Here is a 26,120-nt window from a genome sequence, read left to right as displayed (position 1 = left end):
GCAAACGCAAAATTAATCAGAATGGAACATATTCTTGAAAAAAAAAATGTTTGGGTTGACTTCCTTTTAAAGGTTTTGTTTACTTGGTAAAAGTGTGTCTGTCCTCTCTCCAGAGGACGTTGCACGCATTTTGCTTTGTGAGGTGTTGTAGTCTCTTTAAATGAGGTGGTTTACATTCTAAATGCTTAAGCTGCTTGATGTCCTGTTAACCAAAAATGAAGAAGCTGTTTCAGTTGAAGATGTCAAATGTGACTGTAGGTAATAGTAAAAAAAAAACTGTACCTAGTTTGTAAATATTTTGTAAGACACTCAACCTGTTGCCTTTTCTGTGTGCACTGAATCGGGAAATGTTGTAAATTCCTAAGGTTATTTATTAATGGGGCGGTCATTGGAAGGTTTTTGATTGTGTGATATTGCTGTAAATGCCCAAACTGTTTAATAACTCGACATATTTTGAGATTTTATTTGGCGTGGTGTAGGGCTGTTCGATTTTGCCTGACAAGAAAATCCCGATTTATTTTCTCTCAAACCCGATTTTCCGGTTACTTTGTAAAATAAAAAATAATGAAAAATGAAGTATTTTGAATGTCTTTTATTTAAACTTAATTTTAATTTCTTTGAACTCAAAATGCCAGTCAATTTAATTTAATACACACAGAACAATCCATTGGGATTACCAGCATTTTACTTACAATAGATTTCAGATCTGTTCTTAATCAACCCAATAATGAAAGAAGAAAGTGCATTTACCATCTGAAACGAAATCATCAACATGAGAGAAGGTAGACAGTCAAGTCTGTAAACCAAACAGTCTGTCAGCAAGTCATTTTGCCAACCAGCTAGTGACTAGCCTTTCACCTTTCTCCCTGGTCTGACTTAAACATAAATCAATGATTAGTGCAAAATTGTCACTTAATAATACAACGGATGGATGCATAGTCATGACCAGAGGTCCGTTGCAGAGGAGAAAAAAAAGTGACGTCTTTCAGACGTTGAGTTACTTGCCCACGGGTTGTATTGTACATGCGGGGCACTACAGATCTATATTTGCCCGATTTATTAACTAAACGCTCACTTGCCTGAGAAAATAGCAGAATCACCGGCAGCGCCGGTGTTGTTGTAGTTTTTCAGGACTGGGCGCTCGTGGGAGGAAATGGAAATGGAGGGGAAACTACGGTGGCTTAGATACACCAAAAAAAAAAATCGAACATGTCGATTTGAACGTTTTTGACATCGCTTTATCCAGAAAATTTGGTTTCGGTTCAAAATCGCTTAATCGAGCAGCCCTAGCGTGGTGGAATTGGCTCTTGTGTAAAGGACATGATAAAATGTGAGGAAATATTGGACATGGTTGTTTATTAAAATGTTGCGTTTCCATTGTGAAAAATTGGAGGGCATAGTTGTTGGTTTTTTTTAGAACTTCTTAGTCTTGTCACTGTGTTAAGTTTAATTTCCAGGCAAAACAACACATTCAAAAAAAATAAAATTAAACCAAAATGTGTCTGACATGAATACTTGTGACTTACCAATGCATCTTGCTATGCTCCTACAGTATGTAGTCAAACTATGCAGCTATTTCTGCTATTTAACTGTTCGTATCTGTTCTGTCTTCAAGAGAGCGTGCCGTGTGCAATTATACCTTTTTTATTGAGTGATGACAATCACAATATATTTTTTATTTTTTTTATTTTTTGGTTGTTTTTGTGTGACTTTGTTTTTCCACTGTGAAAAGTAAGGCACATGTGCGAAGGTGTAAAGCAAATTGTGTCAAGTTGTCCAAAGCATACATTGCTTATTGATTGTTAGTATTCTTTGTCAGGTTGTCTTGTTTTTTTGAAATAATAAAAAAAAAACTCACTGAAATGCATCTTTTTTTTTTCGGCTTATTGTTAACCCAGATACATTTTGCACTTAAAAGATGTCCATGCATATGTGAAGCAGCTTGTTTTAAGCTTCTGATCCCCAGGTGTTGATAATCAGGTGCCAGATTGTTTATGATGGTATGGATGGAATCTCAATCAATATTAAGCATTCTCATTGAAAGTTATCTCTACGCAGAGAGATATTCTGCACTCATATATCCACAGTCTGTGAGAGAACGGCATAAAGATGATCTCTCACCCACAGTATGATGATGATGATGGTGATTCTCGGGTATTGTTTAATTTACATATGACAAGACTTCAATCATCCAAAGAACACCAAACAAGAGTCAGTAACGAGTGGAGCAAGCTGTTGTGGAGCAGTGAACATTTTACACTGGCTGACTTTTCTGGATCATGTTACTCTAGACAGACTGGGATTCTGAGCCTGAGTTTTTACTTTATTACTACTTTAGTGCAGTTTTAATATTTTATGCAGCAAAATTGCCATAACAATAACCAGTGTTTTGGGGGATGCGCTCTTGAACACTAGGTGCATTTCTACGACTTTGTACGTGTACATTTCATTGAGGACCGTAGGGTGTGGTGTGGGTATTGGGACAGGGCCTCCAGTCAAAATGGCCGCCCCCTGAGATGGATAAAAACGGGTGGCTGTTTATTTCATATGCCACAAATGCAATATTAATCTGATTGCTGTGTTTGGACTAGTGGGGGCGCATACAACATATCCCAAAGCCAATTTTGGGGTTGACTTCAACTTTTATAAATGTGTTTGTGATCTTGAAACCAAAGAAGGATACCTTTGTTAGGGTCTCATTCATTTTTGCTTGTCACGGAAATAATTGCTGTCGGCAATGGGGTTTGCGTATGTGTGACTGGGTTGGCGGTCAGGTGTTCAAAATGCCAGAGAGCGATGACACTCGATTGCGCTGACACGTCACACGTTGTACCAGTTGGGGTTGCTGCATGCATGTGCGCTATGTCGTCAATCCGGATCCAGCATCCACATTCCACAAGCGATTGTTATGCCGCAACATTCGATTGACACGTTTTTTTCTTCGATCAATTTACTTTGTTTGAATGCTATCCACGAATGGCGCCATGCATTATTTAAGTGCACCGTCAAGACTGTGCATCATGCAACATTGATGTGTTTTGACTCATCCTAATGAGGCCGCAATGCTGTTCCCACGAGACAATGGGGAGATTCAACGCACGCTTCACCTGCACAACCCGCCCCCATCCTCCTCACCTCATGCCGACGACGCCTCCCCATTGGCCGGCCGGCCGCGGGGTTGGGAGGAGCCGTATCTCACGCCACTGCATCGTCAATGCGACCGAGGAGTGTCCACAGAGATGAAACAGTTTGAGGGTTGGGATGTAAATGAGGGGAAGATTGTGCCCTGTCGGGTTCCTAACAATGTCGCCAATTGTTCTAGTGACAAACTCATAATAGATGTTTGTAAATGGGCCGGCACTTATATAGCGTTTTTTTTACCTTGGGTACTCAAAGCGCTTTACACTGTACCTCATCTACCTACTGATGACGCAGCATCAGGAGCAACTGGGGGTTCGGTATCTTGCTCAAGGATACTTCGACATGGTCACCATGGCCGGGGATCGAACCCACGACCTCCGGGTTGGGAAAGGACCCAACTGCCTGGCAACCGGTTCAATCACATGCAACGGGGGGGAGAAAAAAAACATTTTTTGTAATCATCTGTGTGATCAAAGGAGTATGTAGTACAGTAATAGTGGCAGGTGGTGAATTTCTGCATAGCGATGCTTTGAATGTAGTGATTCTCAATGGTTCCGTGCGTGGTACAGTTCAGTTGTATTTAACTTTTTAGTACAATAAATATAACTTTTTGCTTTTTAACTTGTATGGTTTTTCTTTATGTGCAACATTTTATACTTTAAACAGGAAGTCAACCCAAAATTTTTATTGACAAGAATATTGTCACTGTTGTGAAAAATACTTTTACATTTTTAATACATATACATATACATACATTTTTATTTTTATTTTTTTTTATTTTTATGCATTGCAGACATCCCATTAATGTGAATTTTTGGGGGGGTTTTAATTACAAAATTGGACACGTGTTCAGTGACAATATGTTCTATGCAGCCCCACTAGTCTAAACACATCATTCATATTAACATTGCGTTTGCGCAACATGAGTTAAGGAGTAAAATCCACCTGTTTTTGTCCATCTCAGTGGGTGGCCACTTGCAGTCGATTGAAAATTACATCTTAGTTGCTCAGGGCTCAGGTAACGACCAATTAAGGCTCAGCTTCAGGAAACAGGTGAGCCATGATTGGTCGTTATCTGAGCCCTGAGCAACTGTGATGTCATTTTCGGTCGACAGAAGTGATAAAATGGCCGTCCCCTGAGATGGCTAAAAACGGGTGGATTTTGCTTCTTAACTCATATTCCACAAACGCAATATTAATCAGATTTCCATGTTTAGACTAGTGGGAAAATTTGGGGTTGACTTCCCCTTCAATCATTATTCAAGTGCCCTTTTTTTCTTATAGCTAGGCGAAGCGTTAATATTTATGCTTGCGAATGTTACAATGGCTTACAAAAATAATAAATATACTTTTCAGGGATAAAACCTCTATTTGTGAAGCAGTTGTGCAGAAGGGGGTGTCTCTAGTTTCGGTTTCACAATGATGCACCATACAAAATCACCTTGTCTCACCCTAGCTACTTTCAACAATGCATTCTTTGACTAACTTCAACTCTTTACTTCTCTTCCACTGCCCGTCAATTCTATTTGTCTTCGGACAACATTCCTGTTCTCATTTTTTTAAATTATTGTCCTTGTGTGTTGATTTATGAGGGATCATTAAAGAGCAGCCTCCACACCCAAGATAGAAAATAAACCACTGAACTGTAGTTTCATTTCAGAAAAAGATAAGAGCAGCTTTTGCTTGAGCCAAACCCATGTGGACACAAGGAGTGAGTTAGTTAGTGGGAAAAGGATCCATCTGGACAAACACTCATACACTTATTTTTTTTTTTTTTTTTACAACAGGGTGCTATTGTTTCTTCACTACACGTACTACTGATAAGGCGCCATCCCAGTTAACATGGATGAAGTCCATGCTACATATTTACATAAAGGTAAAGCAGAAAGAAATATATTTGTTTCACGTTTAACCACCATTTTATGCTGGGGTTGGGGGCGGGTGGAGGGGCGGGTGGGATTGTAAGGGAGGTTGCACATGCCGCCCTCCATATAAAGTATATATTGATGATTTTTTGTTTTGTTTGTTCGTTCGTTCGTTTCTAGGAGGCTTTGAAAGTTTTTCCTGTAATTTGTGTGCACGCAGCGTCCTCTACTGACCAACTGGTGTATGCACCCCCGACTGAGGCCCAGGTGAGCCTGGTCAATGTTTCACCTGGTTACGATGACGTCGCGAGGCGTTCAGGGGAAGCGCAGCGGTACGGAGCAACACGTCCGGCGTTGATGAACTGGTTCGATGTGGATGTTTTTAGAGTTATTAGATAGATTTAATGAGAGCTGTGCACTGGGGTTTGAAACTTTAAACAGTTTTGTGCGTGTTTGTGGACCATGTCCCTCTCGGCTGTGTTTGTGTTGGATCTGAAGGGGAAGGTAAGATTGATATATCATGTCGTTGTTTTTTTGTTATTTCCAACTTTAAAACAACGACCGTTTTTCTTTACTAACGTGACCAAACATAACTCGTCTAAAATGTACTTTATAGGCCGTAAATGTCGCTTTAAGTGTTAAACATTAATGGTGCTGTTAAAAATTAATTAAGCTCTCACGATACGCTTACAGCCTTATACCCTCTAACTCTACTTCCGGGTTGAGTGATAGGTGTCTGTGGAGAACGCCTGCAGCAGATAAATCTGCTGTCAAAAATCAATCACTTTGGCAATCAAATTTGCTCACATATTACTTGACGGACATGTTAGCTCCCAATCTTGTCAAACGGCTCACCCTCTATTGTTTTTATTTGCAAGAAAATTAATGTTGTGTTTTTTGTTCCAAAATTTAGTCGGCTATACTAAGAGTACTCAAATACAAATCTTAAATGTCCACAAAATTTTGGTCAAACTCCCATTTGAGGTTGGTCGGATCACATGCAAGAATTTTGTCGTATTCAAAGCAACAACAAATACAAACTAAAATAAAATGTAATTTCCATTTGGACAAAAATCCAAATAAATAGTTGATAGAACTAGGGGTGCAACTACCTACTTTCTGAGTGGGATGCAGACACATAACAGGCGCCCCTTAACTACATCCCCCCAAAACTTATTTCTGCCCTTATTTATGTTTATTTGTATACATTTTCTTTGTAGGGAATATAAGACTTTTGTGCTCAATACATACTCTGTCGTGGTCAGGTTTTTTTTTTTTGTCCATGAAGAACTTTGAAATGTGCTGCCTCTTAATAGACACGTCAGTTACAATCCCCCGCCCCAACTCCTCACAATGCATTTATACCCAGTTCAGTTATACCCAGATTTTCGCTATTTGCAGGCTGGCCCGGCTCCAGTCCCCTGCAAATAGCGGGGATCGACTATGAAGCAATGTGTTGTGTTCTTTACAATTCCCAATTTGTATGAATTTTTCTAGGCCACTAAACCATCTGATATGCTTCTGTGTTCAGGTGTTGATATGTCGCAATTACAAGGGCGATGTGGACATGGCGGAGATTGACCACTTCATGCCTTTGCTCATGCAGCACGACGACGAAGGCCTTATCTGTCCTGTGATGTCACACGGCAACGTTCACTTCATGTGGATCAAACACAGCAACCTCTACCGTATCCTTCACCTGATTTTGTTCTGTAGAGAAACTCCCAACTAGGATGAGTTGAAAAAAAAAAACAACAACATTACAACCTGTTGATCATGAGGTCTAATAAAAGCCAAAATACTGCAACGACCTTTCAGTATGTTCCCAACTCGGAAAAAAAAATAGGTGGCTCCATTAATGGCTCTAATGACCTTTTCCAATGACTGATACTACCATGTATAAAAATATTTGTATTGTTTTTTAAACTGAGTCATAGTCTTCGGGGAGTGTCAGGTGCCATAGTAAAATTGAGTTTATAAATTTGTATTTGAAGTACTTGATAACAAAATGTAATACTGTAACGTAAATAATTATAATATTTGGAAATATTATTACAAAATCATTTTATAGAAATGAAGATCCCTTCTAATACATCCCCATTTCTCTCTGTAGTTGAGTAAGTGTACTCCCCCAGTCACTATTTGATGACAGTAAATGAAGTCGTTTTAAAAATGCAAAGTCACATCAGGAGTCCTTTTGTGAATGAGGTGGCCAGTGAGTTTGTACTGTATGCATGTACTTTTCTGCGTACTATATGATGTGTACTATATAGTGCATGGCTATTTACATGATAAGTAGTAAAAAGTTCCTTGACTTGATGTTCTGCAGTGGTGGCCACAACTAACAAGAACTCTAACGCCTCACTCGTGTACTCCTTCCTCTATAAACTTGTTGAGGTGAGCGCCTTTCCTTATTATTATTTTTTTTCCCCCCACTTTTTTCCACAGAATTCAACCAGGACATTGATATATACTGTAGCACAGTTAATTTGTCCTAAGTGCAGGTGTTTACCGAGTATTTCAAGGAGCTGGAGGAGGAGAGCATTCAGGACAACTTTGTGGTCGTCTACGAGCTCCTGGACGAGTTGATGGACTTTGGATTTCCTCAGACTACTGACAGCAAAATCCTTCAGGAGTGAGGCTCAACCAAACATACGCAAATAATCTATGGACTAAATTGCGTGACAAATGCGGCGTTCATCCTTGTCTTTTATGTCTAGGTACATTACGCAGGAGGGTGCCAAACTTGAGGTGGCAAAGTCCAAAGTGCCGACCACGGTCACCAATGCTGTTTCCTGGAGGTCTGAGGGCATCAAATACAAGAAGAATGAAGTCTTTATCGACGTCATTGAGTCCATCAACGTGTTGGTAACTTTCTGTTTCGACAAGCCAATATTTCGTTGACACCAATTACTACTTTCCTATTAGCCAAGGCTCTGGTGCAGACTTGTGGCATCTTAGGGCATTACAGAAAGCCTTAGTGATGTTGTTAGGCCTGATAGTAGTGCAGTCACAAAACGAGACGTGCCCTAGTTGGTCCGCCTATGAATTCACTATTGCTATTACGTTTAGCTCAAATTACTTCTTGAAAGTAGCACACAAGTACTGTATACAGGACCGACGCGGTAACTGACAATAAATAGTGCAGTTAGGCTGTTGTTCCGTTATATTAATAATAAGAAGCTGTCTCTCAGTCAATTGACAGCTGCTTTAATGGCTCATATCAAATATAAAGGCCTCCCAAGTTGGAACAGGTGGTGCCCCAAGGGACTGTAAATTACATTTGCGAAGATATTTAACACCACTATGTGCACAGTAGATGTTGTTTCAGAAGCTCAATTCGAAAAGGGATACTATAATATTATGTAGATTTAATGGCACTACACACAGTTCATTTTTTCCTCTTTTTTGGTGAAATATTTGAAATGGAGTAGTATGTTTTTTAAAATGATGTGGATGACTATTGCTTACAGCTCATAAAAACCCCAAATCCACCGTTTCAAGAAGCCAACATTTTCTCTCAGCTAAACCAAAAACAAAACAGAGGCTACAAAGAAAAGAGGATTGCTTTTTGAAAACACTTGGAGTCACTGTATTCAGAAACCACAGACCAAGTCCGAAATCTTGAGGTGCTGATAGACTCGGGCCTGACTTTCAGCAGTCATATCCGATCTTTCTCCACTTTTATTTCTTAAGGTGAATGCAAACGGCAGTGTGATGAGCAGCGACATCGTGGGCAGCATCAAACTGAAGACCATGCTGTCAGGGATGCCCGAACTGCGACTCGGTCTCAACGACAGGGTGCTCTTCGCGCTCACTGGACGTGCGTACGCTGCGAACACCTTTTGTGAATTCACCCCGTTGGATTACGTGACACTTTTGTCGTCCGTTTAGGCGACAAGGGCAAGACGGTGGTGATGGAAGATGTGAAGTTCCACCAGTGTGTACGGCTGTCGCGCTTTGAGAACGACCGCACCATCTCGTTCATTCCTCCCGATGGGGAGTCTGAGCTCATGTCCTACCGCATCAATACCCATGTTGGTAACTTTCACAACTTGACATAATACATTACGGTCCACCTCCATTTTGTTTGAAAGTGCAAAACTTTGCCGTAAATACACCCAATTTAGCACGATGCTAATTTCCCATCTGCCGCCGCATTCAGGAAACATAAAGCCGTGAGGCCAATTTAGAGACACAATATATAACAATAACAATGCTTTTTGAGATTTTATTATCCGTACAGGCATTTTAAAGCAACATATTAACATTATTAATGGCCTTACAAAGTCACTAAAAAAAGATCAAAGCATAAAAACACTCATAACTTAAAGGACCAAATGGCAAAATAATTGGAAGTCGCCGCACAGGTGTCCATCAAGCATCTCACGTTTAAATAATAATAATTACAGTTTAGATTTATATAGCGCACGGACGCTTGGTGATATTTTTACGGGTTGTGAAGCTCAACACACACACCAGCAAACTTTTTAAATCCAATTATATTCTGTTTATTACAGTTGTCATACTAGTGTAAAAAGATGTTAATCTATGGTTAATTGTAAAAAAAAAAAATATATATATATATATATATATATATATATATATATATATATATTTTTTTTTTTTACAATATATATATTTTTTGTTACTATATATATATATATATATATATATATATATATATATATAAATTTATATATATATATATATATATATATATATATATATATATATAAATTTATATATATATATATATATATATATATATATATATATATATATAAATTTATATATATATATATATATATATATATATATATATAAATTTACATAACGAACTTCACCATATCAGCATTTTTTTCAACTACACATACCACTTTTTTTTTTTTCCAGACCGAGTACGATTACTAGTACTTATCTTACTGTACGTGAATCGCTGCATCTCTAGTGTCAACCACGCTTGATGTTGACGTGTTAAATTGTCATCTGTCTCAGGTGAAACCGCTGATATGGATTGAATCAATCATAGAGAAGTTCTCTCACAGCAGAGTGGAAATCATGGTGAAGGTACGGAGCCCTGAACAGTTTCGAAACTTTGCTGAACTTAGAAGGAAAAGCTTTCGTTGCTCATGTATTTCTGCGGTGTTTTTATTCTGTAAAAAATTTAGGCAAAGGGCCAGTTTAAAAAACAATCCGTGGCAAACAATGTGGAGGTGAGGGTTCCCGTTCCCAGTGATGCCGACTCGCCCAAGTTCAAAACCAGCACGGGCCATGCCAAATATGTACCGGAGAAGAATTTGGTGGTGTGGACCATCAAATCTTTCCCAGTAAGAAATATCTTTGACCTGACTTTTTGTGCGTGTCTTTGTGTTTTAATCGAGAATTTCTTCTTGTTTATTTATTTATTTAAAAAAAATTCAGACAGTATCTACTCACATTAGAATTTGTTTTTCTTTCTTTATTTGACATTTGACATCTGGCACTGGGTAGAATCCATGCACCCCCAAAACCACCACTTTTCAAGAAAAAACAGCATTTTTGTTGAGCCATTAGCAAAGACAGCAATTTAGATTGGTCAGTAATGTGTACAAATAGTGTCAATTCGTGAAAAAAAAAAATGAACCACACAAAGTTTGGACAAAAGAGGTTCCCGCAGTGATGATATCTGTTTTATTCTCATTGACATTTTTTTTGGGGGGGGGGCGCTAACGAACGCTCTGTCCATCTTATGTAGGGAGGCAAAGAGTTTCTAATGCGGGCTCACTTTGGTCTACCGAGCGTGGAGAATGATGAGCTCGAGGGCAAACCTCCCATTACTGTCAAATTTGAAATCCCTTACTTCACAGTCTCTGGAATACAGGTATGCATGTGTGCTTGCTTCATTACTCTGTTTAAATGCTAGAAATTGCCCGAATTTGGACTTAGAGGTGAAATGGTATGAAAATGTCCAAAACTGTGTTTGATTCATATCTTTTGAACAGGTGCGATACATGAAGATAATAGAAAAAAGTGGTTACCAAGCATTGCCGTGGGTCCGTTACATTACGCAAAGCGGAGGTAATTGACCGTTTTGTTTATTATTGCCATTTGTCTATCCAGCTGTGCAATGTACGGTATATGCTCACTGGCCAGTTTATTAGGTACAGTGCACATGCACGTTAATATACTGCTTATCAGTTTAAAAAAAAGATATCTCTCTGTATGTATTTAATTGGAGTATTGTATTTACAGTAGTTGGAAAGCACATTTTTGATAATTTAGTATAACCCTTGAAGTATCGTTGCTGTCCTGTGAAAAACACTCATGTCCAATTTGGGGAAAAAAATAAAATGTTCACGTTAATGCGATGTCTGGAACGAGGAAACACCATTCACGTAAAAATTAAAAATAAAGCCATTATTTTCCTTAAGATTGATGGATTCTCTGATTTCAGCCTCACAGAAGTAAATATTCTCTGATTTCAGTAGTACTCCATTATATCGGACTGATTAGCTTTTGTTTTGGATCAAAATAAGACAATTGCAAACATCTGATATTACTTTGAAAAACAATGATCAACATTTTTCCGTTTTCTGACATGTTCCCGAACAAACCAGTAACCAAACCATAATCAATTAATGGAACAAATATATATAAATAGGCAACACTTTACAGTATTTCCATACATCTCTGCCTATTTTTGCATTTTCAAATGATTATTTATACAATATTCTTCGAAAATCACAATGTCCCATCACTGGTGAGCTAATTTTTGAAATGGCCTGCGGGATACTCGGGTGGTCCTGGGGGGCTACCTGGTGCCTGTGGAGAGTAGATATTAAGATTGTCAGCTAAATATAATGAACGTCTTTTTTGTTTTTTTAGATTACCAGCTGCGGACCAATATGTAAAGGAAGAAGAGCTTTTAATACAAGTAATCTCTTGAACTCGTGGACTGAGAGAATGCCTTTTTTAATTTCACCTGAGCTATTTCATGTCTCTGATCTTGATTATTGAAATGCAAGGAAGCGGGGTTTTATTATTCTGAATGTCGAAACGTCTAAAAACAAATAAAGCATATGTTTATTCAAATGATTCTGGCTGTAGTCAGTAGCATTTGCCTTGAACTACTGGACTGAGTGGACGTCTCAATTTCACCTGAGCTATTCAATGTCGTTGATCTTGATTCATGAAATCTATTTCGAGGGAGATTTTTGTTATTCTGGATGTTAAAGCTTTTTGAAAAAGCAATGCATCCATAGTGCATATCCATATTTGTGTTGCGGGTGAGCTGCGGGCCTCTGCCAACTGACTTTGGGTGAGAAGTGAGGGTGCTGGTCGCCAGTCAATTGCAGAGCATCGTCAAACAACCATTCATGCTCACATTCAAATAATTTATTGAGATTACTCCAGTTGTCATTCGTAGTGTTTTGGTGGTATCACTTCGTTTTCATGTTGTCCTGAGTTGCCAACATGTATTCACTATGGATATTATTGCAATGTAGCAGTAGTGCATCGTAGCAGTAGTGCATCGTGATTTTTTTTTACTGGTGGAATTTCCAGACGCTTGTTGAGTGTGTAAAAGGACAGAAATGAATGAAGTTCCTTCATAAACATTAACGTACACGAATCGGCAGCTTTCTTTAGCACGCCTTCTGATTGGTCGACTCCTGTTGTTGCCACGGTGATAGTGTAGTAACGGATCCGTGACCCCGCCTCTTTGCCATATATGACAAAACCCCACCCTCTTGGCGAGCCTTGATTGGTCGACGCGTACTCTCCTTCAATGTTTGTAAATTGTAGACTCGCGACGCAGCTGTGTGGCACTCAGCGCGCAAATGTATTTTCCGAACGTTCATAAACATTTACCGTTCGTACTTCATTTCAATACTAGCCGCCGTTGATCACGTGCGGCGAGGAGAGCTGGGCGACGTCGCCAACCCCAAAAGAATCCACCAAGGTAAGCTTTTGAATGAACTCTTCGCCGGTCTCCTTTATGTTAGCCGTTAGCCTGGGAGCTACTCGCCGTCAAATTCCGTTGACGTGACGCCGCTGCGATACGAGCGGAAGCAGCCGAACGAAAGTTATCGTCGGATAAAGTTCTTCCTGCGTCGCCTTGGGATCTTTTATTTATTTATTTTTAATCTGAGACGTCTCTCCATCTTCCTGCTCTGCTCATAGAAGAGCAAACGTGAAGACAAGGGAGGGGCCGACATGGTTCAGATGCACGGCGCCCGAGGGCTGACGGGAGCGGCGGCCCGGGGGAACCTCGGCGAGGTGCGGAGGATCCTGGAGGAATGCAGGCTGCATCCCGATACTGTCAACGAGTTCGGCAGGACGGCGCTACAGGTGAAGTACAGACTGAGCGTGCATGTAGTTTTGAGCGAGGAGTGTGACTTTCCCCATAAAACATTTTGAGCATTTATTCGTTATCGTAACGAATGGTTGGGAATCACGGAATTATACGGAGACCGTGTAACAATATAGTTCCTACTGTTCTTGTAGTTTTCATTCATCTTTAGCTCTCAAACTAGCTTTCATAAATCAACAACCTGTTATAAATGCTTTTTGAGCAATTTATCATAAACATTTTCGACATATTCCATTGGATGAAGTTCTATAGGTTGGCCTTGAAGTCTGAACAAATGGGCAAAATTATATTATAAATATAAAAAAGATAAATATATCGCATTTTCAAGAAATGACATTTTCAGCAACGTTTTATTCAATTGCAATATTAACAAATAACATCTGCAAGGGTTCATGTGACTGATTCAATAACTCTGTGTCAAGACTGCTTTGTCACCACATATAGTCGAGTAACCCTGGACAGGGCACAAATGGACAACCAACAACTCACATTGACACCTTTGGACAGTTTAGTGCCTTTAATGGGCCTAACTTATGCACACGGAGCACACCTACGAGGCTACGCAAGCAGAGGAAGAGAATGCAAACTCAAACATCAAGGCTGAAACTGGAATTTGAATACAGAACCTTAGAATACCACATGGAAAATAGTACATTTGTTTCCAGAGTCAAAATGTAGCCACCATAAAACAGTACAGGCAACATTTAAAAGTTTTTACTTTACACTGGTCAGCAGAAAATTTTAATCTGCGGTGGCTTTGTGTCCCAAAATGTATTTTGGATGCTGATTTAAAAAATGTCTTTACTTTGAGTCGCATATCAGGTTCTTGAGGTAACTTTTACTTTTTCCATCAAGGGCCATTACAGTATTTATCAAGTCCTCTGAGGGCCTAAACAAACAAAACCAGATTTTTTTTTTTTTTATGCTACCACCCATTTCTGGGTTGATTGTTTTTTGCTTCCTGTCCGCTTAATTTTGTCCTACCCCTTGTACTCCATACATTATTTCACATATCATAGGTTAGGACTTTGATTTATGCAGGGATGTCAGATTTCCATGATGTGATTTGATGTTACATCATATTCATATCAAAGCTTACAATTGGCCCAAAACTGGAACAGGCAAAAGTAATCGGTTTAATATGTTTGTTATATTGGTCCGTTGGTCCCCTTGCTTCAGTCAGTGCTCGAGAATAGGAGAGAGCTGTGGCAGGACAACTCTGTGTAGAGACGCAAAAAAAAGTTAAGAAAAAAAAAGGGGTAAAGAAAGCCTCACTGAGTGTTGTTGTCCAGGTGATGATGATGGGCAACTCCAAGGTAGCCCGCCTGCTTCTGGAAAGAGGAGCCGACCCCAACGTGCAGGACGCGGGCGGGACCGCTCCGGTCCACGACGCCGCCCGCACCGGCTTCGTGGACACGCTGCAGGTCCTGGTGGAGCACGGCGCCTCGGTGAACGTGGCGGACCACGGCGGCGCCCTGCCCATCCACTTGGCCATCCGGGAGGGCCACCAGCGCGCCGTGGAGTTCCTGGCGCCGCTCTCCGACCTGGGCCGCGCCAACGCCCGCGGCCAGACGGCCGTGGACGTGGCCCGGGCGTCCCGCCGGCCCGACATGATCCGCCTGCTGTTCGCTCACATCCATTCGTAGTTTGGGCCGTGCGCCTTCCTCTCCCTGTTCAAAACCTGGTGACTTGAATTCATTGGCATCTATGTAAAAGTTTTTCCTAGCTTGACATTCATACATGACGCACTTATTTGGTCATGGCAGCTACTTTTCAGTTGTTTTGCACAGTGCAATGTAGGCACCTTACTTACTAAAACATATTTATCTGTTTGCTCTTTGATTTGGGAGTGCACATTAGTTTGATTCCCCTCCCAGTGGTTTGTGTTCATTCGTAACAATTGTAGCAGTTGATTTGTTTGTCTCGTTTTTTTTTTTTTTTAATGTTATGAAACTTGAACTGGAGCAAAATGAACTTAACCTTGTTACTCCTTGCATGAAATTCGATGAACTTAGACTTTAAAATTATTTATTGTTGAGTATAGCAGTGATGATTCTTTGAATTTTTTGGAAATGTTATTTATACTAAGAATACTTTTAATACACAAGTGAAAGAATTCAGTTTGCTGTTTGAAGATGAAAGCACAAAATAAAGGAACTTTTGAAGTCAAAACTGCTGTGTGGCCTGCACAGTGGCATGTTTCACGTCAGTTCTTTTCTCCAATAATGCATACAGAATATAACAGGAAAAACACCCATTATCAAAATAAGTCATTACTGTGCGCTTTCACTAATAGCCTATAGTGCTTTTCCACCTACAAAGCACTAAAAGTGGACCTCCTCCACAAGCAACTGGGGGTTCAGTGTTTGGCTCAAGGACACCTCAACACGATCACGAGGGTCTGGGGTTCATACCCACAACCTCTGGGTGGAGACATACTTTGTCCCAAAGTAATGGACAAAGACAAGAACCTGATTTATTTGCTTAGGCCTGCGAGTGTACACCAATGATGACTAAAGAGGTGTGCGCCTGACCACCAGGTAAAACTCCCATGACTTCACCGAGCGGTGCCCTGAGCATGCTTGGTTGATTGGGTGTGTGTAACACACGCCCTGGATAAACAATGTTGTGGTTTCTTATGCATGTTGGTCAGCTTTGTGAAAACAAGCTCAGAGCATCGACGCACACACGGAATTGCTCATACAAAATGTTGCCAGTGAGGATACGCCTTGTTAACCGTGTGGGGGCTTGTAGAGGGCGGAGAGAAGAGGATGTCTTTTCATTTCATGCCTGCTCATTTCCCCCCCCCCCCCCCCCCCCGATCTATTTCATTATCCAGACTCCTAGATCCAGCAGTCTGCGCTCTTTTCTTTATTTCCAATTGACATGTTTCCCAAAAGGAGTAATGAGGTTCACTATTCAACAATAATACACTTCAGTGTTGTCCCCATGAAAAGATATAGTTACCAAAAATCTGACCGCTGTACCCACACTAATGAGTCACATGACAACAGGGTGTGAAAATAGCAGATTGGGTTTATTTTGGGCAGTTTCACTTCGGCGTGTTCTCCCTTTTGTTGCTAGCTGTGTGGATATTAATTGCTCTATGCTGAGTTAATTTTAGGGGAAAGTAAATTTACACTCAGATAAACTGTATTCTGACCATATTGTAGTGGGAAAAAAAAGCTTACATGGGCCGAATTTTGACAGTCTCTGTAAGGTAAGGGTGTGTTCAATTATGTTGCTAGCTGTGTATATGTGAATTGCTGTATGTCGAGCTAATTTTAGGGGACAGTAAATTTACACTGACATAAGCTGTACTCTCATTAATTATAGAGGGAAAAAAGTAATTTGGACCAACATCAACAGTTTCACTTAGGGGTGTACTCACTTTTGTTGCCAGCGGTTTGGACATTGATGGCATATGTTATTTGAGGGGACAGTGAATTTGCAATTATATAAGCTGTACACTGACTACATTGTAGAAATGTGTCATTGTTTCGGTGTTGTCCCAAGAAAAGATCAAATAACCATTAAAATAACCATTTTTTTCAAGAATATGTTCTATGCAGGCCCACTAGTTGAAACAAGGAATTCTGATTAATATTGCGTTTGTAATATAGGAGTTAAGCAGCAAAACCCACCCGTTTTGAGCCATCTCAGGGGGCGGCCATTTTGTCACACTGAAAATGACATCACACACCCTCAGGGCTCAGATAACGACCAATCATGGCTCAGCTTCAGAAAACAGCCGTGATTGGTCGTTGTCTGAGCCCTGAACAACTGTAATGCCATTTTCATTCGACGGAAGTGACAAAATGGCCGCCCCTTGAGAGGGCTAAAAAGGGCTGGATTTTGCTGCTTAACTCATGTTCCACAAATGCAATATTAATCAGAGTGCCTTGTTTCAACTAGTGGGCCTGCATAAAACATATTCTTGAAATAAATATGTTGGGGTTGACTTCCGAATGAAAAACATTTACAAGTAATGAAATAAAAGTAAGGATTCTAAAATATATAAGAAACAAATGATTTAAAATCGGTTAGACGACCTTAATCAAAGGTATTTAGCTCAAACACTAAAAACGAATTTATAGAACACATTCTTGAAATAAATATGTTTGGGTTGACCTCCTCCTTAATGAACCTAGCATGCAACATGCATGTTTTGGGAATGTGAAGCAGCTGATAATGCAACGCCACTGCTCGGCGATTATGAGTGGTTCGTTCCATCTTAAAGCAACACATCCGCAAACACCACACGCTTCTCCATGTTGCCTTTTGCCACCAAATCACGTTGTTTTCACAACAGTTGGCTAACAAGGTAAGAAAACACAGGACAGTTGTAGTCACACATTATGTCCGTCTTATTTCCACATCTCATGTCTCCTATTAAAAAAAAAAAAAAAGTAGCAGCAGAGAACAAGAGCATTCATGTTTAGAGCATTAGGTGCAGTGTAAGATTTACTGTATTCCTGAGGTATGTTTGCAACCTGACCTGGTTTTACACATGCAAGTCACAACATGTCTGTGCTGCAGTCTAGACTGAAAACGCTTGTTGCTGGCGCTGCACGATAGGAGCAATAACGATGATATCCTGTAGTTCTACGTTGAAGCGGGCACATGCTCAAGCTTTAATTGTGGTAAACATTACAAAGCATCATGAAAGTTTTTGTTGTTGTTTTTTAACGTTATTGTTTATTTTTTAATACACACAATACAAAATGTTGCAGAGGTAGTTCATGACAAAACAGACTGCAAGCCAACTTGTTCAGTAACATGTAATGCATAGAAATACTTTAAAAACAGAGTGGTTAATGTACAACCACGTTTCTGTTGCTTAGTGATTTGTTTTAAATATACACTGTAAAAAAGTTGTATTTTGGGGGGCTTGAAACAGGCTTGAATCTAAGTTGGAAGAACTTTCAAATATGAATTATTGTCTGGCAACAATGTTAGTTAGCACAACAAAGCAAGCAAGTTGTCCGCTCCAAAACAATTTGTTGAGTTGTTGTAACACAACAAAACTTACAATTTTTATCACAGTTTGTTGCTTTGAAATTCTTATTTCACCCAACGTTTTTTTTTTTTTTTTTTTTTAACAGTGGACTTCAGCCTTTTTCTGGTTGAACACAAGAACACATACTGTATTATACCACGCAAAGAAAAGCTCCCTTCACGATCTCACTCCGCTTGTTTGCCACCTGAAAGGCGGCAATGTGACACTGTGGGAAACACTTATTGCCCCCCCCTCCCCCCATAAAAAAAATAAAACACTCCGCACTGTTGAAAATGTGCGTAGTTGTTGCGAAACAAGGCAAAAAAACAATTAGAAAGCCGCGTTTCGGGCTTGTAGTGTGGATACACTTTTTGGACAGAAATAATCACATTTTACATGAGAAATGACGTCAACATAAGTTGAAGGCGTGGATTTCCTCGCCTTTTGCAAGGGACAAAGTAGTGTGAGCAGTGTTAGCTTAATGCTAAAGGGCAGTTTGTCGTCCTCTTTTAATATTGACGTATGAACACCTACAGTACATACAAAAATATTTTTCATCCCTCTCTTGACCCGGGTATCCAAGACATGCTTTCGCAGGTTCGATGACACGACCGCAAAGTCAATCACGGAACTGCGGGTCAGGCCGTCCTGGTGCCAAGTGCACGTACGGACTCTGCGGTTTTCGTTAAGGACAGAAAAAAATCGGGTGTAAACGCTTTCAATGTAATAATCGGGCACTCGTATCTGCTGCGTAAACTCCGAGCCAAATGCGTGACGACGGGCCTTTGAATCTACTCAGCTACTAGTCGACCTTGCGCGCACATGCGATGGCAGCAACTCGAGCAGGTTTTCCTCCGCTACGAGCCCGCTGCTCGTCAACAGGGGACAATCCGCCACCTCCGCGGGCAAAGCGTCCAGACGGTTCCCTTTGAGCTCCAGTCGGATTAGTTGGGCAAGGTTGGCCACCCTGGAGCTAAGGTAGAACAAACAGTTGTTTGCGAGGATCAAAGTCTTCAGCCTTTTACAGGAGAACAGTTCGTCCGGTAGGGTCTCTAAGGAGTTGAAAGCGGCCGAGAAGAACTGGAGGCCCTGCAGGATGCCCACCTCGGGTGGGATGGCGGTGAGTTGGTTGTGCGAGACGTCCAAGTGCCTCAGCTTGGTGCAGTAGAACAATCGCGGGGACAGCTTGCGTAGTTTATTCCAGCTGATGTCCAGAGTCTCCAGCGTGTGCAGTTTGCTGATGTGATCGGGGATGTAGGTGATTTTGTTGTGCCACAGGCGCAGCGTCGCCAAGCGCTGGCAGTGCTGCAGGCTCAGGATCTCTTCCACGGTGGTTAGCTTGTTTTCCTTCAGGTCCAACTCCTGCAGATTGCTCAGGCTGAAAACGGCGCTGGGGATACGCTCCAACTCGCAGCCCACCAACTCCAGTGAGACGAGGTTGGTCAGCTTCTTCAGGCTGCTGTAGGCTTGGATCTTGGCGCCTTCGTTGTAGATGCTCAAACGCTGCAACTGCTGCGCCACGTCGCAGATGCTAGCCGGGATCTTGGTGAGGTTGGAGCGCAGGGTGAGGAACCTGAGGGCCGTGAGATCTCGAAGCGAGTCCAGGGTGGCACTCCGGGCCACCTCGTTGGTTAGCGGGCCGTTCAGATGCAGCTCCTCCAGTCTTTGCAGGTGGTACATCCATTCGGGAACCCCGTCGAGACTTTCAAAGCACAGGCGCAGGTACTTCAGTTGTTCTTTGAGGTGGTTTAAGGCGGGCAGCTGGACCTTGGCCTGGCAATAAATCAGCGACAGGTCCTGAAGTCTCTCCAGCTTAGCCACGCTGGGTGAGATGGAGACATTTTTAACCTGCTCCAATTTCAGCGACTCTATCTCGTCTAGCTCGTAGACGGTGTCGGGAAGCCCCGGCAACAGAACCAGGTGCAGCTCCTGCCGGTCACTGGCGTTCTTAGCCAGGCGGGCGCGCAGCTTTTTGGCGGTCCACTCGTAGTTGAGGTTGAGCTGATGGAGTCGGCTCTCGCTCACCTCGGACAGAAAGAAGGCAAATCGTTTCGCGTAGAGATCGTCGTATTGGTCCACCAGGTGGAGCAGGAAGGCAAAGTCGTTCTTCACGTCCGGTATGTCGTTGATGCCCGTCTCCAGCCTGAGGTGCTCAAAGGAGTAGATCCTCAACGGGCGGTGGAACTGCCAGTAGAGCGTGTAGATGCACAAAATCCCGTAGACGGCCACAAAGCAAATGTAGCAATAGGCCAGTTTGGAGAAGAGGTGAGCTTTGTTGTGGTTACAGCAATAGATGTCAAAACCGGTCAGCTCGGGCGGAACCAAACAGCGCACCACAATCTCAATGTTTGGGGACAGTGCCGCGGTGTAGATGATGATCAGGAGAAACTTAAAGACCTTGAGGGACGTTTGCAGCACGTACATAATGTACAAGATGTCCGCTTCCTCCACGTGAGTTCGGAACTTTTTCACCTTCTCAAACAGGGCCTTAGCCTGCTCTCCTTCCTTTTTATCCAACACGGACGGAGCCGACTGAGACTCTGGAGTCTTCTTATCCGGATTGGATTTACACGAGGCGGAGCGCTGAAGCAAGGCGGTCTCTTCCTCGTCGGCCCGTCTTTCCGTCGGATCTTTGGATACGGTGTTTCTCCTCCAGCTGACCAACTTTTCCTCGCCCCTTTCCTCGGAAACCTCACTCAATGCCCTGGTGGTCCAGGGGGAGTCGAAGCATTTTCCCAGGATGGTGACAAAGAGGTCGAGTTTGGAGGATGTCCCGGGGAACTTGAACCAAAAGCTGCTGGTTACCATGAAAATCATGGTGTGGATCACCACCAGGTATGGGAAGTATTTCGCATACCAGTGCACAAAGCGCTCGTAGCAGTAGTGGTTGATGAAGACATACTGGTGGATGTCCAGGTTGTTCTTGCGGCCAAGCACCTTCCGTATGACGGGATCGCTCGGCTTTATATTGACGCTCTCCCACGTCTGGTTGTTAGCGTAGTTGCGGATGTGGCTGCAGTCGATGGCGCTCGGTGTCGGACTGGTGAATGGACTCGGCAGGCAAGCGATCTTGTCTTGGGTGAGCTGAAGAGAACGGATGGGAGGATTATTGGGTGACGGGGAAGAGCAAGCCCTGTCATGGCTAACAAAGTACGGGTCACTATCCAAAATCTGTGTTAGCCTAACTGAGGTAAAAATTGCTAATCTTTCTGAAGAATCTCAGCCTAGAAGACCTGAAGAAAGTACGGTAATCCTTACGATAAATTCCCCCTATGTAAACAACTGTTCTCCAAACCCGCACTGTTTTTAGGAAAGAATACAGCTTTTACACATGCTGCGAGAGGTCACCTTCAACTGTGATTTGTATCTGCACGCTCGTTATCAGCGAGTACTGCTACATTTGGGGCAAACCACAAAAACAACATTGTTGAAAAATACAAACAAGAAATATATACGGAAACACAACTACGCTATGAATTGTACCATTACAACTTTTCAATGTGAGTTGGACCTCCGAACTCTTTTAGTACCTGACAAGTTGAGACACGTGTTTCCCTCGAGTGTGTGAGTGCGTGCGTGCGTGCGTGCGTGCGTGCGTGCGAGTTTCAGCCCACGCTTCTCTTTCTGTCAACACAGGGAAGGCATCTATCCATCTAGGTTCTATTGTGCTTGTTATCATTAGGGTGACAAGTGAGCTAAACCTCAGATAACTTTGAGCGAGAGGCAGAAAACATCCGGGATGGTCACCAGCCAATCGCAAGGCACAAAGACATACAGCCATTCACACGCACATTCACACATAAATTACATAACAAATAACCTTAACTTTTAAGCGGAAGTCAACCCAAACATACTTTTTCAAGAAAATGTTCTATGGAGGCCCACTAGTTGAAACAAGGCATTCTGATAAATATTGCGTTTGTGGAATAAGAGTTAATGCACTCGTTTTCAGCCATCTCTGGGGGCGGCCATTTTGTGCACTTCTGTCGACTGAAAATGACATCACAACTACCCGGGGCTCAGGCAGCGACCAATCACGGCTCAGCTTTAGAAAACAGGCGATCCGTGCTTCGTTGTTACTTGAGCCGTGGGTAGTTGTGATGTCATTTTCAGTTGACAGAAATGACAAAATGGCCGCCCCCTGAGATGGCTAAAAAGGGGTGGATTTTGCTGCTTAACTCATATTCCAAAAACGCAATATTAATCAGAATGCTGTGTTTCAACTAGTGGGCCTGCTGGGAGCATATTCTTGAAAAATATATGTTTGGGTTGATTTCCTCTTTAAACGTAACATGCAAACTCTTCAAAAGCTGGAGTGAGGATTCAAACCCAGAACCTTTAACTGTAAGGCAGACCTGCTAACTACCTGCCCATAATGCTGCGTGGGACAACCAACTAATAGTGTATGAATTCTGGTGTGTGATATTTTAACATGATGCTGGAAAAAGTGCTGACAGACAAAATTGGTCAATCGTAGAAGAGATAAAACATCTTTTTAAATTATTAAAATATGCCTGTAAAGTTTATTTTATCAACAGAATAATAAACAACTCTCATTTTAATTTTTAAAAACTATTTAAATGAGCATAATTATTGATTATTGGCAGCAAGTCCGCCTCACAGTTGAGGGGTTTGTCAAACATTGATGGCGCTCACCTGCAAGGTGCATCCAAAGACTCCGATCATGAGCATGGCGACACACAGGTACTCGGAAAAGACATCCCACCACGGCTTGAGCACGCGGTACTTGGAGTTCTGCTCGATGCCGATATTTCGGAATTCTCCCACTGGAATCATCTTGGCTGCTGGTCCACACTGAAGGGATGAAAAAAGTGCGAGAAACGCTGTGTTTCAATGTCATGTGGCTCACAGTGACTAATTTGCAGCTTGAATTTGGGAATTTAATACAAAATACTGGACAGCGGCGGCACGGTGGTCGACTGGTTAGCACGTCCGCCTCACAGTTCGGAGGATGTGGGTTCGATCCCGGCTCCGGCCTCCCTGTGTGGGGTTTGCATGTTCTCCCCGTGCCTGCGTGGGTTTTCTCCGGGTACTCCGGTTTCCCCCCACATTCCAAAAACATGCATGGTAAGTTGATTGGACACTCTAAATTGCCCCTAGGTGTGAGCGTGAGTGCGGTTGTTTGTTTGTCTCTGTGTGCCCTGCGATTGGCTGGCAACCAATTCAGGGTGTCCCCCGCTTACTGCCCGAAGACAGCTGGGATAGGCTCCAGCACGCCCGCGACCCTTGTGAGGAGAAGCGGTATCGATAATGGATGAATACTGGACAGCCCGCACCTCTGTACAGTATGGAAGAATGTTGATTATTTATTGCCTTGTGACCAGTCCATTGTTTGGCTATTGGCATTGACATAATTGGGCACTCGTTTGTGTTCCTTGATTTATGTAGCTATAAAACGTCTTTTAACATCCCCATGACAGTTAAGAATGTGACTATTGGCTGTAATAAAGATTTTATGACCCAAGTATTAAGATGATCATTATGGCCCTTAAACCGATGGAACAGAGAACACGTGTTAGGTGCAACACGAAGCCAGTATCAGATCAGGTGTATTCCTTGTGGATCAACCAGTTTGACAACAGTGTGTCAGCCACCAATTTCTCTGTTTGGCTTTCACACACACTCTCAACATATGTAGACAGTTTGTGCTATTCCTTCAACATTCCGTATTGATAATCACGGACACGTTGAGAGGATAGTTTGTATATAAGCAGCATTTGTTTGGAACAGTATATCTATTGTTTATGTGAGTAGAAGAGGCGTCAAGACAGTCATCTCAGGTGCACGACTTAAAAAAAAAAAAGTTGCGAAATCACCCACATCTCGAAGTCGTTCAGCAGACGGAGTGTCGTTTTCTTTCCAAGACTAAAGCTGTGATTTGTTTTCCCAATTCAAATTTTCCCAATCACGTAGAAAAAAAAAAAATCAAAATAACGACTCATCCATATCCCCAAATATTGGACTTACCTGCAGTGGTGTCAGGTAAGTGTCGGGAGGCCGTCTTCATGGAGCCAAAAGAGGAGCGCACCGGTGTCAAGTTGCATGACAATGCTGCACATCCGGAATGACACTTCAAAATAAAGGCGTTTGACACAAACTATCCGGAATCAAACACTTCAAGATAAGGCGAGGTTAAAATAGCTTTTCAAGTATAGTTAGTTGTATTTTTTTAGCCTATAGGAAGTATAAACACTGTCCGATAGTTAGTCCTGCTGTGAGAGAGTTCTGTACTTTTATTTATTTGATTATTTTTACAAACGTTTGCCAGTTTAGAGAAGCATTTAAATAGGAAATCGACCCAAATATATTTTTCTCAAGAATATGTTCTGTGCAAGCCCTAGTTGAAACAAGGCATTCTGATAAATATTGCGTTTGTGGAATAAGAGCATACCCACTCATTTTTAGCCATCTCGGGGGGCGGCCATTTTGTCACTTCTGTCGACTGAAAATGACATCACAACTACCCAGGCTCAAGTAACGACCAATCACGGCTCAGCTTTAGAAAACAGGCGAGCTGTGATTGGTCGTTCCCTGAGCACTTTAGAAAACAGGCGAGCTGTGATTGGTCGTTCCCTGAGCAGTTGGTTGAAATGACAAAATGGCCACCCCGTGGCCATGGTTTTTGTTGCTTAACTCATATTGCACAAAAAACACAATTACTCAGAATGCCGTGTTTCAACTAGTGGGCCTGCTGGAAACATATTCTTGAAAAAAATATGTTTGGGTTGATTTCCATTTTAAGGCTTAGGTCTAGCTAAAAATGGATATAACTTTCATTATATTAAGGTTAAAAAAATATACAACCCAGTGGTTAGCAGGTGGCGGCACGGTGGTTGACTGGTTAGCACGTCCGCCTTACAGTTCAGAGGTCGTGGGTTCGATCCCGGCTTCGGCCTCCCTGTCTGGAGTTTGCATGTTCTCCGCGTGCCAGTGTGGGTTTTCTCCGGGTACTCTGGTTTCCTCCCACAATCCAAAAACATGCATGGTAAGTTGATTGGACTCTCTAAATTGCCCCTGGGTGTGATTGCGAGTGCGAATGTTTGTTTGTCTCTGTGTGCCCTGCGATTGGCTGGCAACCAATTCAGGGTGTCCCCCGCCTACTGTCTGAAGACAGCTGGGATAGGCTCCAGCACGCTCCGCGACCCTTGTGAGGATATGCGGTATCGATAATGGATGGATGGTTAGCAGGTAGCCTATTCCTCGCAGTTGCAGTTCTGAGGCAAACTTTGGCTTCGTCAACCTTTATGGGGTTTGTAAATTTTCTGTAAGACAAAATTGCCTGTATGTATATACTGTACATGGCCAATTTGCTATGCCGCCCCCTCCCCCCAAAGGGAAAGTTGACATTGTCACCTGTCAAGGACAAGGCACTGCTTTAACACAGATAAAGCAATGTGTCACTGTTGGAAATTCCCCACCTGGACCCCATACAAACTGCCGTTGGCAAGTAGGGAGGCCCCAATAACCAGATGCGCATCTAGTTCGGCCAAGAACGGACCTGCCATTTGGGAATCTCCAGAAATTCTCGATGGCCACTACGCCTCTGGTTGTAACTGCAAATGGCTGTTCCTCATATGAGGGTTAGTGGCACACTTGCATTGACATAAAGCAAATAACAATATACCGTATATTATGCTGTTTTGTTTTCTATTAGAGTGATATTTTTTTGTTATTACTCAATGATAAAATACTGTACATCTTTGCTTTGTTTATCCATCATCCAGGATTTCGTTCCCCCTGG

General features: G+C 42.0%; 3 protein-coding genes across 6 annotated transcripts; 2 read left to right on the top strand and 1 right to left on the bottom strand.

Moving 5' to 3' along the window:
- The first annotated feature begins 5,287 nt into the window (after nucleotides 1-5,287).
- Nucleotides 5,288-12,080, top strand: ap1m2 (adaptor related protein complex 1 subunit mu 2). The gene is made up of 12 exons (XM_086034010.1): nucleotides 5,288-5,510; nucleotides 6,538-6,694; nucleotides 7,336-7,403; nucleotides 7,511-7,641; nucleotides 7,727-7,874; nucleotides 8,703-8,829; nucleotides 8,901-9,043; nucleotides 10,005-10,076; nucleotides 10,178-10,336; nucleotides 10,744-10,869; nucleotides 10,991-11,066; nucleotides 11,874-12,080. The coding sequence occupies exons 1-12, from the start codon at nucleotides 5,469-5,471 to the stop codon at nucleotides 11,897-11,899; spliced, it is 1,275 nt and encodes a 424-aa protein (XP_085890136.1). The 5' UTR covers nucleotides 5,288-5,468; the 3' UTR covers nucleotides 11,900-12,080.
- A 655-nt stretch (nucleotides 12,081-12,735) lies between these two features.
- Nucleotides 12,736-15,531, top strand: cdkn2d (cyclin-dependent kinase inhibitor 2D (p19, inhibits CDK4)). Its single transcript, XM_086034011.1, has 3 exons — nucleotides 12,736-12,948; nucleotides 13,170-13,337; nucleotides 14,652-15,531. The coding sequence occupies exons 2-3, from the start codon at nucleotides 13,203-13,205 to the stop codon at nucleotides 15,003-15,005; spliced, it is 489 nt and encodes a 162-aa protein (XP_085890137.1). The 5' UTR covers nucleotides 12,736-12,948; nucleotides 13,170-13,202; the 3' UTR covers nucleotides 15,006-15,531.
- A 2,171-nt stretch (nucleotides 15,532-17,702) lies between these two features.
- Nucleotides 17,703-24,821, bottom strand: LOC147146312 (volume-regulated anion channel subunit LRRC8C). 4 transcript variants are annotated; one of them, XM_086034432.1, is made up of 3 exons: nucleotides 23,274-24,821; nucleotides 23,015-23,173; nucleotides 17,703-21,442 (listed from the first exon to the last, which is right to left on the bottom strand). In XM_086034432.1, exons 1-3 carry the CDS (start codon nucleotides 23,439-23,441, stop codon nucleotides 19,154-19,156), a joined length of 2,616 nt encoding a protein of 871 aa, XP_085890558.1. In that variant the 5' UTR covers nucleotides 23,442-24,821; the 3' UTR covers nucleotides 17,703-19,153. The 4 variants fall into 4 exon arrangements, with proteins under 4 accessions (XP_085890558.1, XP_085890561.1, XP_085890559.1 ...); XM_086034435.1 differs by having other exon boundaries at nucleotides 24,200-24,821; XM_086034433.1 differs by having other exon boundaries at nucleotides 24,347-24,821.
- Nucleotides 24,822-26,120: the final 1,299 nt, after the last annotated feature.

Source organism: Filicampus tigris, chromosome 6 (genome assembly GCF_054856515.1).
Source record: "Filicampus tigris isolate MCC_2025a chromosome 6, RoL_Ftig_1.0, whole genome shotgun sequence".
In the NCBI taxonomy this organism is placed as follows: domain Eukaryota; kingdom Metazoa; phylum Chordata; class Actinopteri; order Syngnathiformes; family Syngnathidae; genus Filicampus; species Filicampus tigris.
The sequence above is the reverse complement of the archived record's forward strand: the minus strand, read 5'-3'. Positions and strand labels throughout refer to the sequence as shown.

What these genes read in the sequence shown, in the direction of transcription:
- ap1m2 (XM_086034010.1), top strand. Translation starts at nt 5,469, where the DNA reads ATGTCCCTCTCGGCTGTGTTTGTGTTGGATCTGAAGGGGAAG. An exon ending in TCCTCTATAAACTTGTTGAG is followed by an intron (nt 7,404 to 7,510) that starts GTGAGCGCCTTT and finishes TCCTAAGTGCAG; the next exon opens with GTGTTTACCGAGTATTTCAA. An exon ending in TCACAGTCTCTGGAATACAG is followed by an intron (nt 10,870 to 10,990) that starts GTATGCATGTGT and finishes TCTTTTGAACAG; the next exon opens with GTGCGATACATGAAGATAAT.
- cdkn2d (XM_086034011.1), top strand. Translation starts at nt 13,203, where the DNA reads ATGGTTCAGATGCACGGCGCCCGAGGGCTGACGGGAGCGGCGGCCCGG. An exon ending in TCGGCAGGACGGCGCTACAG is followed by an intron (nt 13,338 to 14,651) that starts GTGAAGTACAGA and finishes GTTGTTGTCCAG; the next exon opens with GTGATGATGATGGGCAACTC.
- LOC147146312 (XM_086034432.1), bottom strand. Translation starts at nt 23,441, where the DNA reads ATGTTTTTGGAATGTGGGGGGAAACCGGAGTACCCGGAGAAAACCCAC. An exon ending in CACCGTGCCGCCGCTGTCCA is followed by an intron (nt 23,174 to 23,273) that starts GTATTTTGTATT and finishes TCATCCCTTCAG; the next exon opens with TGTGGACCAGCAGCCAAGAT. An exon ending in TCTTTGGATGCACCTTGCAG is followed by an intron (nt 21,443 to 23,014) that starts GTGAGCGCCATC and finishes CGTTCTCTTCAG; the next exon opens with CTCACCCAAGACAAGATCGC.